The sequence below is a fragment of the Musca autumnalis genome, unplaced genomic scaffold (genome assembly GCF_047663935.1).
Source record: "Musca autumnalis isolate F117 unplaced genomic scaffold, ASM4766393v1 scaffold_3, whole genome shotgun sequence".
NCBI lineage: Eukaryota > Metazoa > Arthropoda > Insecta > Diptera > Muscidae > Musca > Musca autumnalis.
The window spans coordinates 127,395,579-127,408,019 of record NW_027411866.1 but is presented as its reverse complement, the minus strand read 5'-3'; the positions used below and the strand labels follow the sequence as shown (position 1 = coordinate 127,408,019).

At 36.0% G+C, this 12,441-nt stretch overlaps 3 protein-coding genes and 1 long non-coding RNA gene across 4 annotated transcripts in view; 2 read left to right on the top strand and 2 right to left on the bottom strand.

The window, feature by feature from the left end:
• The first annotated feature begins 301 nt into the window (after nucleotides 1-301).
• LOC141399665 (uncharacterized) lies at nucleotides 302-998 on the top strand. The gene has a single exon (XM_073978803.1). The coding sequence runs from the start codon at nucleotides 440-442 to the stop codon at nucleotides 968-970; it is 531 nt and encodes a 176-aa protein (XP_073834904.1). The 5' UTR covers nucleotides 302-439; the 3' UTR covers nucleotides 971-998.
• A 2,986-nt stretch (nucleotides 999-3,984) lies between these two features.
• NdufV3 (NADH:ubiquinone oxidoreductase subunit V3) lies at nucleotides 3,985-4,428 on the top strand. The gene has a single exon (XM_073978804.1). The coding sequence runs from the start codon at nucleotides 4,065-4,067 to the stop codon at nucleotides 4,359-4,361; it is 297 nt and encodes a 98-aa protein (XP_073834905.1). The 5' UTR covers nucleotides 3,985-4,064; the 3' UTR covers nucleotides 4,362-4,428.
• Nucleotides 4,373-12,441, bottom strand: part of Rpn12 (regulatory particle non-ATPase 12) — a 23,988-nt gene continuing 15,919 nt past the window's right edge. The window contains exons 3-6 of the mRNA XM_073978801.1: nucleotides 6,811-7,051; nucleotides 6,548-6,723; nucleotides 4,891-5,098; nucleotides 4,373-4,830 (exon numbers count right to left, since the gene is read on the bottom strand). Of these exons, the coding sequence (XP_073834902.1) occupies nucleotides 4,525-4,830; nucleotides 4,891-5,098; nucleotides 6,548-6,723; nucleotides 6,811-6,918 (798 nt within the window). The 5' untranslated portion in view covers nucleotides 6,919-7,051 and the 3' untranslated portion in view covers nucleotides 4,373-4,524. The remainder of the gene's footprint in view (nucleotides 4,831-4,890; nucleotides 5,099-6,547; nucleotides 6,724-6,810; nucleotides 7,052-12,441) is intronic.
• The window catches only part of LOC141397703 (uncharacterized), an 8,663-nt gene continuing 7,359 nt past the window's right edge, over nucleotides 11,138-12,441 (bottom strand). The window contains exons 2-3 of the long non-coding RNA XR_012411483.1: nucleotides 11,895-12,209; nucleotides 11,138-11,716 (exon numbers count right to left, since the gene is read on the bottom strand). This is a non-coding gene — a long non-coding RNA (uncharacterized lncRNA). The remainder of the gene's footprint in view (nucleotides 11,717-11,894; nucleotides 12,210-12,441) is intronic.

Sequence of the window (12,441 nt, the reverse complement as noted above, 5' to 3'; positions counted from 1 at the left end):
TTTTCATTTAGTCAAACAATTAAGATATTTGCAATAAAAACATATATTTTACTTGTTTTCCCGATCTTCATTCACGTGAATTTACGTTACGTTAAGAATAATTGCTGTTAACATGCCAACATATGACAGCAGGAGGTGAATTTTATCTAGTGAGAGAGAAGCTCCTTTTAATTTCTATTTTTGTGTTTCTTGTTTGTAATAAAAAATATTAATAAACAAATAAAATTAAATATTAATAATTTATTAAAAATTAAAAGAAAATACGCATGGTTTGAATTTATGGATAAATAAACAACAATTAATCGTAAGTTGAGTTGACCATTATCTCTCCCACTCTCTTCCACTGTACAAATCAAAACAAATAATTGTCAGCACATGGAACAACAAAGTAAAAATTAGTTAAATATACAAGATAAAATAATAAAAAAAAGGAAACATTATGAGCACTGCCACCTTTGAACCTGTTCTAACTAAAGCAGCATTGGCTTTAAAAAACAAGCAAAATAATGCATTTAAAGCTATGGTATTTGAGGAACCCAAACCAACAAAATCCGAAGAAGATCCGAAGAAGAAAAGATCCAATGATGCCTCCTCCACGGAAACAAAACCGGATGAAAATGAATTTGATATTAAAAAAGCAAGACATGAAATCTTAAATTTTGCAATGAATAATCAACGTGTACAGAAAAATCAGAAGAAGATGAAAATATTTCAAATGGTCCAATTGGGTGCAAAACCAAAGAAAACCTATAAAAACTACAAAGAGCTGTTGGATGAAAAACGTCGGCTTAAGGAAATTCGTGAGGAAAGGAAAAAATTCCATCAGTTGGGTAAAAATCAAACTGGTTCAGCATCGGTCAAGTGTCGTAGTAAAACGAAACTTGAAAAACAAGCAAAGAAACGTGCACCTGTTTCGGCTATAGATCAATATTATGGCAAAGTTAATCCTAAACTTAAGAAAAAGAAATGAATAAATGTAAATGATAAGAGAAAAAACACAAAAATGTATGTTTTAAATTAAATTATTTATCCCAGGGAACTGTGTGATGGTAGCATCGTTTCACCTTACCTTTCCTAGCAAGAGAAGCGTCGTATGGAACACTACCACGGAGCTTAAACAAACTACTAGGAAACTAACCAAAATATACATACGTTTGGGAAGCTTAAGAAGGGAAAAAATATAAATATTATTAATAGAACCCCAGATCAACTCGGACCTAAACAATTCTTCTTTTACCCATGCCGTTGTTTTCGGGAGTTTGAGTAACTGCTATATGATTTTAAGAGTCATCATTCTGGAAGAACCTTCTAACGATTGTGCTCCGTTTTCTTTTCGAATTTTAAGGTTTTATTTTATTTCTCTTCATTTCCCAAAGTTTTTCCTTCAAGTTCGGTCCGCTTTCGCAATGAAGTGCCAGCAAAAACGTCCCTCAGTTTGTTTCGAAATTATGTCAGCCATCCTATGCAACATTTGTTAGACGTAGAACTCATAAAAACGTCCCAGCAAACAAAACGTTTCAACATCGGAAATCATTCCTAATTTTTGATGCTTCCGGAATCTAAACCCAAATTGTAACAAATGTTACGGCTTAAGTCCAGCTTTGGCCCAGTCCCGGATTATGTTCATATATGTACCAGACCCACCCTTGGCGTCCTGAGTATATATATGTATATACCGATATAATCTCTTGCGCAAGTCTATATTTTTATAGCCGAGGAAGTCTTGATTGCAACCGGCGGGTGTTGGTAATATTTTGATTTTCATACTCTCAGCCTTCGGCTATAGAGTGAATATACAATTTAATACGACCAAAAATATGCCTCATCGAAATAATGGTTTTAGACACCAAGTATGTTTGGACGAAATTCTTTTCAGAAAATTTGGAGTCGATTTAGCCCTGTTCGTCTGTCGGGCTGGTGCGCACGATAAGATGGGCCATATCGTTCCACTCCTTCGGGTACCTCCCACACAAAAGTTCAAAATTTTTCTGGAGAAATGGTGTGAACTATAGCTCTCGAAGGGATCAATCGATTAGGACAAATCTTTGCACATCGTATTATTCCGTCCAGATATAGATCGGGTTCGGAAGTTCACTATATCGGTCCACTCCTTCGGGTACCTCCCACACAAATTTTGGAAAAGTTTAGGTTTAAGAGCTACTCTCGAATCGTTTTCAAACGGTATTCCACGAATTTTTAAGCAATCTTGTAATACAAAATCATTATATTTTATATAGGGCACAATTATTGTGTTCGCTTCTTTTTGGTCACAGGCTGAGGGTATATCTACTTATTATTCAGCTGAGGGTATATCTCCCTTGAATAATACTTTCTTACTTGTAAAATGGAAGATTTAACCGCGTCGCCGGTGTTTGGTCCCTGTCCATAGACAGGGAGATTTCATCGTGGGCTTTACAATGATAACACTGTGCAACACTGAAAATGCAAACAACTTCTAGTATGGATTTTTTGAAAGTACATACTTAAACTACAAAACCCCTAGTTGGGTTTTGTCCTGTCAGATCCAGTTGGGATTTTATGGCCTCATCTAAACCCGGCTAAATCTACACTTTTTTGCACTTATCAGGCCTTTATCTCAGAAACGAATAGGAATTTGGCCTTGCTGTCTTTAGCAATATTGTAGCCCAAAACTAGTAGAACTTATCTTTTGAGGAAACCACATAAGAAAAACTCCATCTAGGGCATGAAAATCTATAAAATATAGAAAATTTTACATAATTGCTGAAATTCTGGTCGGTATCGGCTAAACTATTGGGAGTTGAACCAAGTAACCTTTTGCAAAAATCTTCCAAATAAAGTTCTCAACAATTCTTTAGAACATTCTGAAACTCTAAAATGCTTACTTCGTGTTGTTTCAGCGGTATTTTGCATCATATCTTTTACAACACGTATTTCAAACACAGTTCACACCAACAGTTTGTTCTCGCATTTCGGATTTCACTACATTATTGACATTTTTATTAAATCGTCGTTGAAAAATGTACTGAAAACACCGGGATAGAGGCATTTTACAACAATGACATGTTCTGAAGAGTTATGTATTACATTCCAGGGAATATTTTTCCAAAATAAAATATTCAGGAAAAATTAACGGTTTTGGAGAGGTGCGAAATGTATAAAAATTGTGGTAGTTTTGCATATATTTTGAAATTTGAGGCAATAAATGTAGTTTCTCGAGTTCATTATTTCTCCAAATATTTTATTCTTGTCCTTATCTACAAATTTGCTTCAGAGGTCAGAAGAAGATTCGCATTGGTTTCAGAGATATAGCCTCGAATTTCTTTAAAAACTCAATATTTAAACATGTTTAGATGGGGCCATAATAGTACGTTTATATATAAACGTATTTAACAAACCCACTGGGTTTCAAATGTCAATTCCATTGCTTATATTTCAAATAAATCCTCATAAAGAAGGTTAACCCTGCAAAAGGCTATAATATAAACATGGTCTAATATCCGAGCTGGATCTGACACAACAAAACCCAACTAGGGTATCTTGTCGTTTGTGTCTGTACTTTCAAAAAATCCTCAGTTCGAATTGTTTGCACAATATCACCTTAAAAATGTTGCACAGTGTAATCATATTGCCTTGGTCGGCTGTAAAAATATAGATATTTACGGAATTTTAAATGCCCATATCTTGGGAGGTACTCAGGCACAATATGTCGTATATATGTATGTATGTATATCAGCATGATCCGGGCCCTAAACTGTACTTGTTCTAATACCCCTGTTGTCCCTTCTGAGATGTCCATGCATTTTATGTTTCCTTTAATAATTTATGAGGAGCATCCTCCTAGACAAACTTACTAATCCTTTAAGAATTTTGTACCAGATATCCCATGTTTTTTTCACTTTTCTGACCTTGAAATTGACAAAGTCTTTCACATTTCCAAATAACATTGTCATGTAAACATGGTATAATTTTTGCTCACAGAGTTGAATTTCGACCAACATATGATTCGTTGTGTACGGCAGTAGTCGTATTTTTGCGTTTTGTGGTTACGTGATTTTGGAAATACTCGAAGAAACCCCAAGAAAATGTTGCGAAACGTACGTTCCTGCAATTCTCTTCTGGTACGCTGTTACTCAAAGGCCACTGGAGCTGCCAAACCACCAACTGGTAGTCCCGCCATCGCCACTACACCAAATGTTACTGGACTAAGTTCAAATTGTGTAAAGCCAACAACTAGCCCTGTTGGTTTTATGGGTGCTTCGGCTGATAATCCCAACTACAAAGTTCCAGAATATTTCTCCTTCAATCGTTTTTCCTACCATGAAGCTGAAGTAGAAATGGCCAAATATCGTTGCCCCCAACCATCTGCTTTGAAGAAATAAACGAATTAGAATTATTGTTTTAAAATATACCTTAAATAAAGTTAGAAAATCTACACGATCTAAAAAATTGCGAAGTATTCTTTTATTTTGTTTGTGTTTATGTGAGAGTGTGCAAATTCTTTTATATTATTATGAACAATGCAAGAGTGGATACAAAATACTTTTAAACTATCATTTCCAATTCACGGGCATAGAATATAGCCTGCTCGGCCAATTCCACTGAGGGCAGAACTTCCTTAGGCTTCACAGACTTATCGACGAAATTAAAAACACCATCTGCATCCAATTGCCAATTGCGTTTTGTACCAAAACTTTTGACCTCATCAATTGTCTTAAGATTTAACCGTTTGGCAGCATCTTGGAGAGAAATTTTATCATAGGCTTTTTCAATACAACCTGCTATTTCATCACGCACGGTACACAATAAAATATCCATGAAATAGCAATAGATTTCAGAGGGTGCCGAACTCTGTAAAAGGGATTAGCATCATTATAAGAAGTTATATATAGATATGGTGTTTTGGTTTACCTTGGCTTGGAATATTTTATTATAACGTCCCTCCATAATGTATTGTTCCAAGGCCAAAATGGGTCCAATGTACTTGTTGGTGTGTATAATTTCTGCCGATAATAGCTCAAGTTCAGTGTGGAATTCTGATACACGATTAACTGACAGCAAGTACAAGAGATTTAATCCAAGCAATTTAAACATGTTCTCGGATTCTCCAATTTGTTTCCTAAAGTTAAAAAAAAAATAATAAATAACAATTTTTGGCTTTAAAAATTAATGAAAATAAATAAAAAATAATGATGGCAATAGTAATTCGTGGTCATATAAAAGCTTATCATATATTCCAAAACCTTAAACAACAATTTTTTTATTTCTGCAACAAGTCATGAATGGAAAGTTTATTGCCCACTGAGACTTCAGTTGTTCATTGCTTTTGTGACAAATTTAAGTAACATATCTCAAAATATATTATACGAGTACCTATATACTGAAAACCAACAGGTTTTACAAGGACTTCCGTTTGGGACTTACAGCATTTGATTATTTATAGATTGATATTTGATATTATGGAAGTACCGTCCATTATTATTTAAGAGCTTTGGGATTAACTTTGGACTTTAACCCAACTGGTCGAATAGTAGACATTTAATTTTGAACACGTAAGCGGGATTTGCATCTTGCCGTTGGGATTATGTCAATCTTCGGCCTTTGTATGTTCGTTCCTCTGTTCAATCTGGCTCTGGGTCTATCTCCAGTTCCAGGAAAGTGCCTGCTTCGTTGCGATGTAACCACAGATCCGCAGATGTGTTGCACGGCGCAGTCGATTTCCGCCCAATAAAAATTTAAATGACTGCAATATCCCGAGAGTAGTTGAGCCAAAACTACTCTAGTTTGTCGTGGTAGCTGACGCTCCTCAGCAGCGATAGATGGGGGATGTATTACGAGGACTTTATTCACACTATATTTGCTTATGGCCTTAGCAACTGTATCCGTGGCATGGCTCTCACGGTAACACCCAAGCAAGTACTGCAACGAAAGCATTTCATTGCATTGCTATACTGGAAGAATCTTTGCCTCCTCATGTAGATGGTTTGGCCGTAGATCAGCTATCTAGAAAATCTGAACTTTTCTTTCCAGAGTTTCAAAACTATGGGTTATTGCTATTGCCTGAGGTTCAGAACTCTAAATAAATAAGTTCAGAGGCATTAAACAGAGGCATGTAAAATTCACAGGAAAAGTTAATGATCCAAATAAATAAATTTAACGAGCAACTTTAATATAACTATACAACTATAAATCTTAACGAAAAATCCAAACTATAACACAAGAAAACGTATAAGGGGTGTATCCGGCAATTTGCCGATATACCTGAACACAACTTATTGATATTTGGAATGCCGTTTCTTTTTGTACTTTCAAGGTTCATATGGATATGGAGTACGGACTTGAAATGAAAATGATGAAAATGTCGCTTCCTTTGTTGCAGTCTAGCACCAAAGTGACATAATACAGTTAGTCACCGTAGACATTCCGTCCCTCGAAGAGGTATAGAGATGTATTTCTGGCTACCACCCTAAAGTTAATATATATTATACATATTCCTAATTGCAAGTCACCACTTATAACTTCAATATAATGCATCGAAGCTGCTCACCATCCCTTAACAAGTACTTACTTGTAGTCATAATAATAACACTTCAATTGAGACATGTATCTCTCGAAAGCCGGAATGTCTTTGGTAGCCACACTATATTCAACAGCTATTTCCAAAACATTCCGTGATAACACCATCTCGGCCTTTGTTGAGGTAACATCCTTTGTGGGCAAAAATGCTAATTTTGTTAGGGCCACCTAAAAAACAAAATTGTTTTATCAAGAAAAGGACGGTCAATAACTTTTTTTAGGTTAAACTCCCAGTATGTTTTTGCATACACAAACCTTCAATTGATCCAGCAATTGTCCGCATTTAGGCAAATTTTTTGGCTTTTTGGACCATTCTGTATTTAATTCCTTAAATAAGGTTTCCACACTTTCCAATTGAGACATTATTCCTTCCTTTTCTTAAAGATTAATTCAATTTATGGCGAAGCGCCGCTGTGTTTGGATGAATGATTTGCAAATCTTTGATGTTTTGTTTGGTTTTTTCTCTCGCTCTCGTTTGTCATTTGCTCTCTGTTTGCTACGTCTACGGCGCAGAGTTGATTACCTCAAAACAAAAATCCCCAAACAGAGTTGATTTCCTCCAAAAAATCCCCAAACATTTATAATAAAAAATATTTAAAAAAGTCAAAAGTAATTTTATTTTCGACAAAAAAATTCAAAAAACTTCACTTTCAAGTGATTCCGAAAATTCTAAAACAGTTAAGAAAATAGAGTACTTGTCTAAAACATTTTTAAAAATCATTGAATTCGATTGTTTTTAAAATTGTTTGGCATATTATCCAAACACCACACATACATACACAGTTTGTTTATATTGTTTTGAAGTTTTAGGCATACTCGAATGAAAAAATTTAATTTGACATACAGCTTTGGCTAACCTTTCTTATTAAACCATGATTCTACCATTTTAAAGTTTGATATATTTCAGTCTAAAACAGCCTTCAGCCTCCATCTCCCATACTTGAAGAACTATGCAGTGGATACAGTATGGCTCAAATTGTTATTGTTGTGTGCCGATTCCTGATCTAAAACCAAGAACAGATAGTTTCAAAATTAATAAAAATATATCGTTGATAAAAATGTTTATACTTACAAATAAAAATGAAAAATAAATCTTCAGAAAAATCTTAAAAAAACAGTACTACAGTACATTGCCGCAAGTAAACTCGCCTAATGTAAATTGGGACGTAGGTTCATAAATAACAAGTAAAAAAGTATCAGTCGGCTTGGCCGACAGAAATATACCCTCAGCCTGTGTATATTGAAACAATTTTTTCCCAAAAAAAAAAACGCATGTATTTAAGGAATTTTGGGCGTTTGAACTGACAAAAATGTTGATTAGGATTAGAGATCAAAAGTTTTGCGGAGGAGATACTAAAAAGAATGGATCTCTAGCCACTACATATGGTACCATAGGGGTTTTTTACAACTTCAGGGATGTTTGCTCAAGAAGTATGGACTTGCCGCTGAAACAACTTTTACCATCGCAATTGATGCAGCGAATGCAAGTTGCTTTAACAAAAATCAAAGTGATTCGAAAGCAGGTCTTAAAGTGAACATGTATCCGAAATTTTGTGTGGGAGGTACCGGATGGAGTGGACAAATATAGTCCATATTTGAACCTGATCTATATCTGGTAGATATATTAAGATGTGTAAAGTATGGTCCAATTCGGCCACTCTCTTCAAGAGTTATCGTACGCACAATTTTACCGAACATTTTTGAACTTTTGTGGGGGAGGTACCTAAAGGAGTGGCTTATCTTCGAACTTAAACTATGTTTGGACAAAATATTACTAAAACCAAACTTTGGACCGAATCGGCAGACCTGTTCGAGAGTTATTTTGCCCTCCAACCTCCTCACACGGTGTCATAGGGGTTTTTTTGCAACTTTCAGGCTATTTTCTCAGGAAGTATGGACTTGCCCCTGATGAAACTTATACCGTCGTATGGAGGGCAGTGAATACAAGTTGCTAAAGCAAAAATCAAAGCGATTCGAGAGATGTTCCTAAACTGAACTTTTCCAAAATTTTGTGTGGGAGGTACCCGACGGAGTGGACCGATTGAGTCCATATTAAAACCTGATCTAAGTATGGTACACGCTCCACGATGGGCAAAGTATGGACCATATCGGTTACTCCCTTCAAGAGTTATCGTGCGCACAAATTTTCCGAACATTTTCGAACTTTTGTGGGGGAGGTACCGGAAGGAGTGGACCGATATAGCTCATCTTTGAACTTAAACTAAGTTTGGGCAAAATATTACGAAAGCCAAAATTTGAACCGAATCGGTTCATCCGTTCGAGAGTTATCGTGCGCTCCAGCCAGACAGACAGACAGACGGACGGACATTGCTTAATCGACTCCAAATTTGTCTGAAACACATTTCGTCCAAACATACTTGGGGTCTAAAACCATTATTTCGATGAGGCACATTTTGCCCGTATGAAAGTGTATATACTGTTGCGGGGCATCATAAATGTTAAGTCCCAATCGCCAAGCAAAAAAAAATTTTGCGTGGAGGGACCTTAGGGGGTGGCTTTTGACGCCTCCGTGGCAGCCACATAACCACGAAATTCCACCAGCTCTCGTGATGCATTAAAGTTGGGAGAGCTGGAGGTAGCTAGAGCGAGCACTCCCGAGTGGCAGACCACGGTAATGCCTGTAATGGTCCGCCGTGCCCACTGACGTCGATTCAATGTTTTTGTTTTCGTATTTTTTATAAATTTTTATCAGGTGGCACTTGATAAGGGTATCCATGGGTATGCGAGCCATGGATAGCCATGCCGATTGGTGGCACTTGTTAAGGGTAACCATGGGTATGCGGGCCATGGATAGCCATGCCAAGAATTGTTGTGGATGCGGATATTGGGCTGTTTTGCATGTATGGCCGATGCAATGGATATCGTCTGCAATACTGAAACAGCAAATTGGAAGCATAATGTCCCCAAGATGTGTTTCACAACTGCAAATGATAATCCAGAGTATCCCCATAGTGGCGCCTGAAAAAGAAAAAAAGATATTAATTAATAAAAATGAAACAAACTAAAAAATTGGAACGATACCGCCAGCGTGTTGTGCGTGTGTTTTTGTTTTATGTTAGTTTGACATTTCGATCATATGGGGAATCTATAGTCTCCAAAAATTGGGAAGTGTTCAGACGAGCAGCTGATTCCGCGTTGCCAACCAAAATGTAAAAGGTACGATATTATCATTAACAGGAGGGTTCTCTAAGGGCAAGTTTCTCTTAAATAAAGTTCTAATGTTAATGTTGCAAAGGTTTTTTTTTGCAGGCAAACCGAGAAGGGGATGACTAATGGTAGAAAAAAAAGGACAAATCTAGGGTAATTTCAATATGTCGCGACTTGAAAAGAGGCCATTTTCTCTCACGAACCTATAAAAGAGAGTAAAAATGGGAAAAAAGGTTAGTTTTTCAGTGGTGTTGAGCTAGTAAGCGTTTTTATTCCGTAATAAAGTCAACAGTTTTGAACAGTTTAGCAGTGAAGAAAATATTATATATCTAAAGACTGTTTTATTGAGAATAAAGGTTACGAGTGTGGGATAATCCATTTTTTTGAGTGGTGAAAGTCTAAGCGAGCCAGTATATTAAATATACTTCGACAAACTCAGAAGGTCGAAGCCAGGTTCGTGGACAGATAGCGATATCTTGTAGGCGATAGTGACACTACAACCACACACCCAAATAATCCGGGGAAAAATAAGGTAAGATACTGCATTACCTATATTTGCCAGTACCATCTATGGGCAAAACCCGGAACGACAAATTGAGTCCCCACTCGTCGCATCCAAGCTCAGCACCAAATAATTTATTGGAGACAACAAATTTCATCTTATACAAAGAAGTCTCCACACCGTTTATTACCACCACAGTGTTCTGGAATTGTTTCAAAAAGATAAGAAAATTATGTGCACATATACCAATCCAAAAAAAGGTCCCAATTGACGGTGAAAATTGATTGATCGAAGAAGAAACTACTTTTAATTACAAAAAACCTGGTGACGGAAATATCCGGCCAGATTTAACTATTGATTTTTGTCCATCATGAGAAAAAGCTATTGGACCTAAATTTTAATCAACTATTAATCAATTTATATTTGACTTTATTAGTATATTTAGTTTATTTTAAATTTTTATCCTATATCTTTATATATTTTTATAGACATATTTATATTTATTTGTTAATTTTGTTTTTTTTTTCAAATTTGTTAATTGTTTCAACTTTTCAAGCTAAATAGGTACGTCAATTTAATGTTTAGTTGATCCTTATTTGGACATTATTTCATAATTTGCTATAGAGCAAGCTTTCGTGAATCTGATTGTTAGACCCCCTTAGTAGTCCCTTGATAGAAAAGAGCTCTTTTTTTGCGACATTAGGGTGGGTTAGGTACTCAGAAACATTGTGCTTGTCTGTTGAGTCTTTTGTTTTAAGTAATCCTTTTTGGATATTGATTTTGATTTGGTCCTAAGGACGATTAAAGACATTAAAGTGATCTGTTAACTGGTCAATAGACCGATCGTTTAATTAATTAAAATGTTTTGACAAAAAAAATAGGCATAAGGCCTTAAAAAAAAAGAGAGATTGATTTATTTTAATAATACATTTTTATTTATTTTAATTTTTTTTATATTACACTTAGAGATTACTTGATCTGCTAAATATAAAATAAAGAAATTTGTTAGCTTTTAGGATAATATTAATTTTACACTATTAAAAAAATAAAATATGACTTGATGTTTTGAGGATAGAAAATATGAGGTGTTAAAGCATTATTAAGGAGGTGGTGAAGGAAAGGTAAGTGGTGTGGTGAAATGCGGGAATAGGGGTCATCAGGAAAGGGGATTGGAGCTGATGATCATGGTAGGGTGGGCGGCTAAAGGACCTCGATGTTTGGGGTTTTTGGTGTTGTGATGGGATAGGTTAATGATAGATGTAGTTTGCAGCAGTTATCCCTGTTTATTTTTGATTGTTTACGTTCCTGGGCTTGAGATGTCGGGATGGGACCTGCCCTCAGAGAGTCGGCAGAGTTAGTCGGAGTTTGTCAGGACATCTCCTAGCCGAGACAAAAAGGGACACGTAACAATATGGCGCCCATACCAAAGAAGCCCTCGCGGTGAAAGATGTTAGGAAGTGTAGGTCATCAAAACACTTAGAAAATATCCCACTAGAAAAGAAAAAATAGAATAACATTACTATTTTGGAAAATGGAGTGACTTAATCAGTGATCGTTGTAACCCTTCTGGACAGGTGCCAGGAAGTGATGTACAAGGATATCTGATGGTGGATGCTCTAAAGGAAAAATTAGTAATGACCAATACACACTGGTGTAAGATGTGACATACCTGTTTTGTCGTAAACAGCCGTATCCGCACAGATTATGTCAGGTAGGAATCGAAGTTTTAGAATCAGCCTGAGGTTTGATAGTGATCCAGTTTAAAGATGAGGGTATCCGCTCTGGATACAGTTTAGAGGTCAGTAGTACCCTTATACATGAACTGATATCTGGTGTCGTTTACGGAAATGGCGAAATCAGTGCACTTATCAGACTGTGTAAAACGTATAGCCTTTGTTTGTGTTCTTGAATGATCCATCACAACCCAAGAAGACGGATAGCCAATGTTAAACCGCACACACCATACCTCTCCAGAAAACACCTCCTGGAAAAATATATAGAAGAACAATTAGTACGATTTTTATATTTATATAGTGATAGAGTTTTGAATTAGTTAAAAGTTTAAAAAAATAATTAAAAGAACGACCTTTTCACAATTCCAAAAGACGTTTTGTTTTTGCAAATACTTGAACAAGGGGATGAGTAGGGAGACCCGGTCCCAATCTAAAAACAGAAAACGAGATAGACCTAGTATATTCGACCTGAATAGGACTATA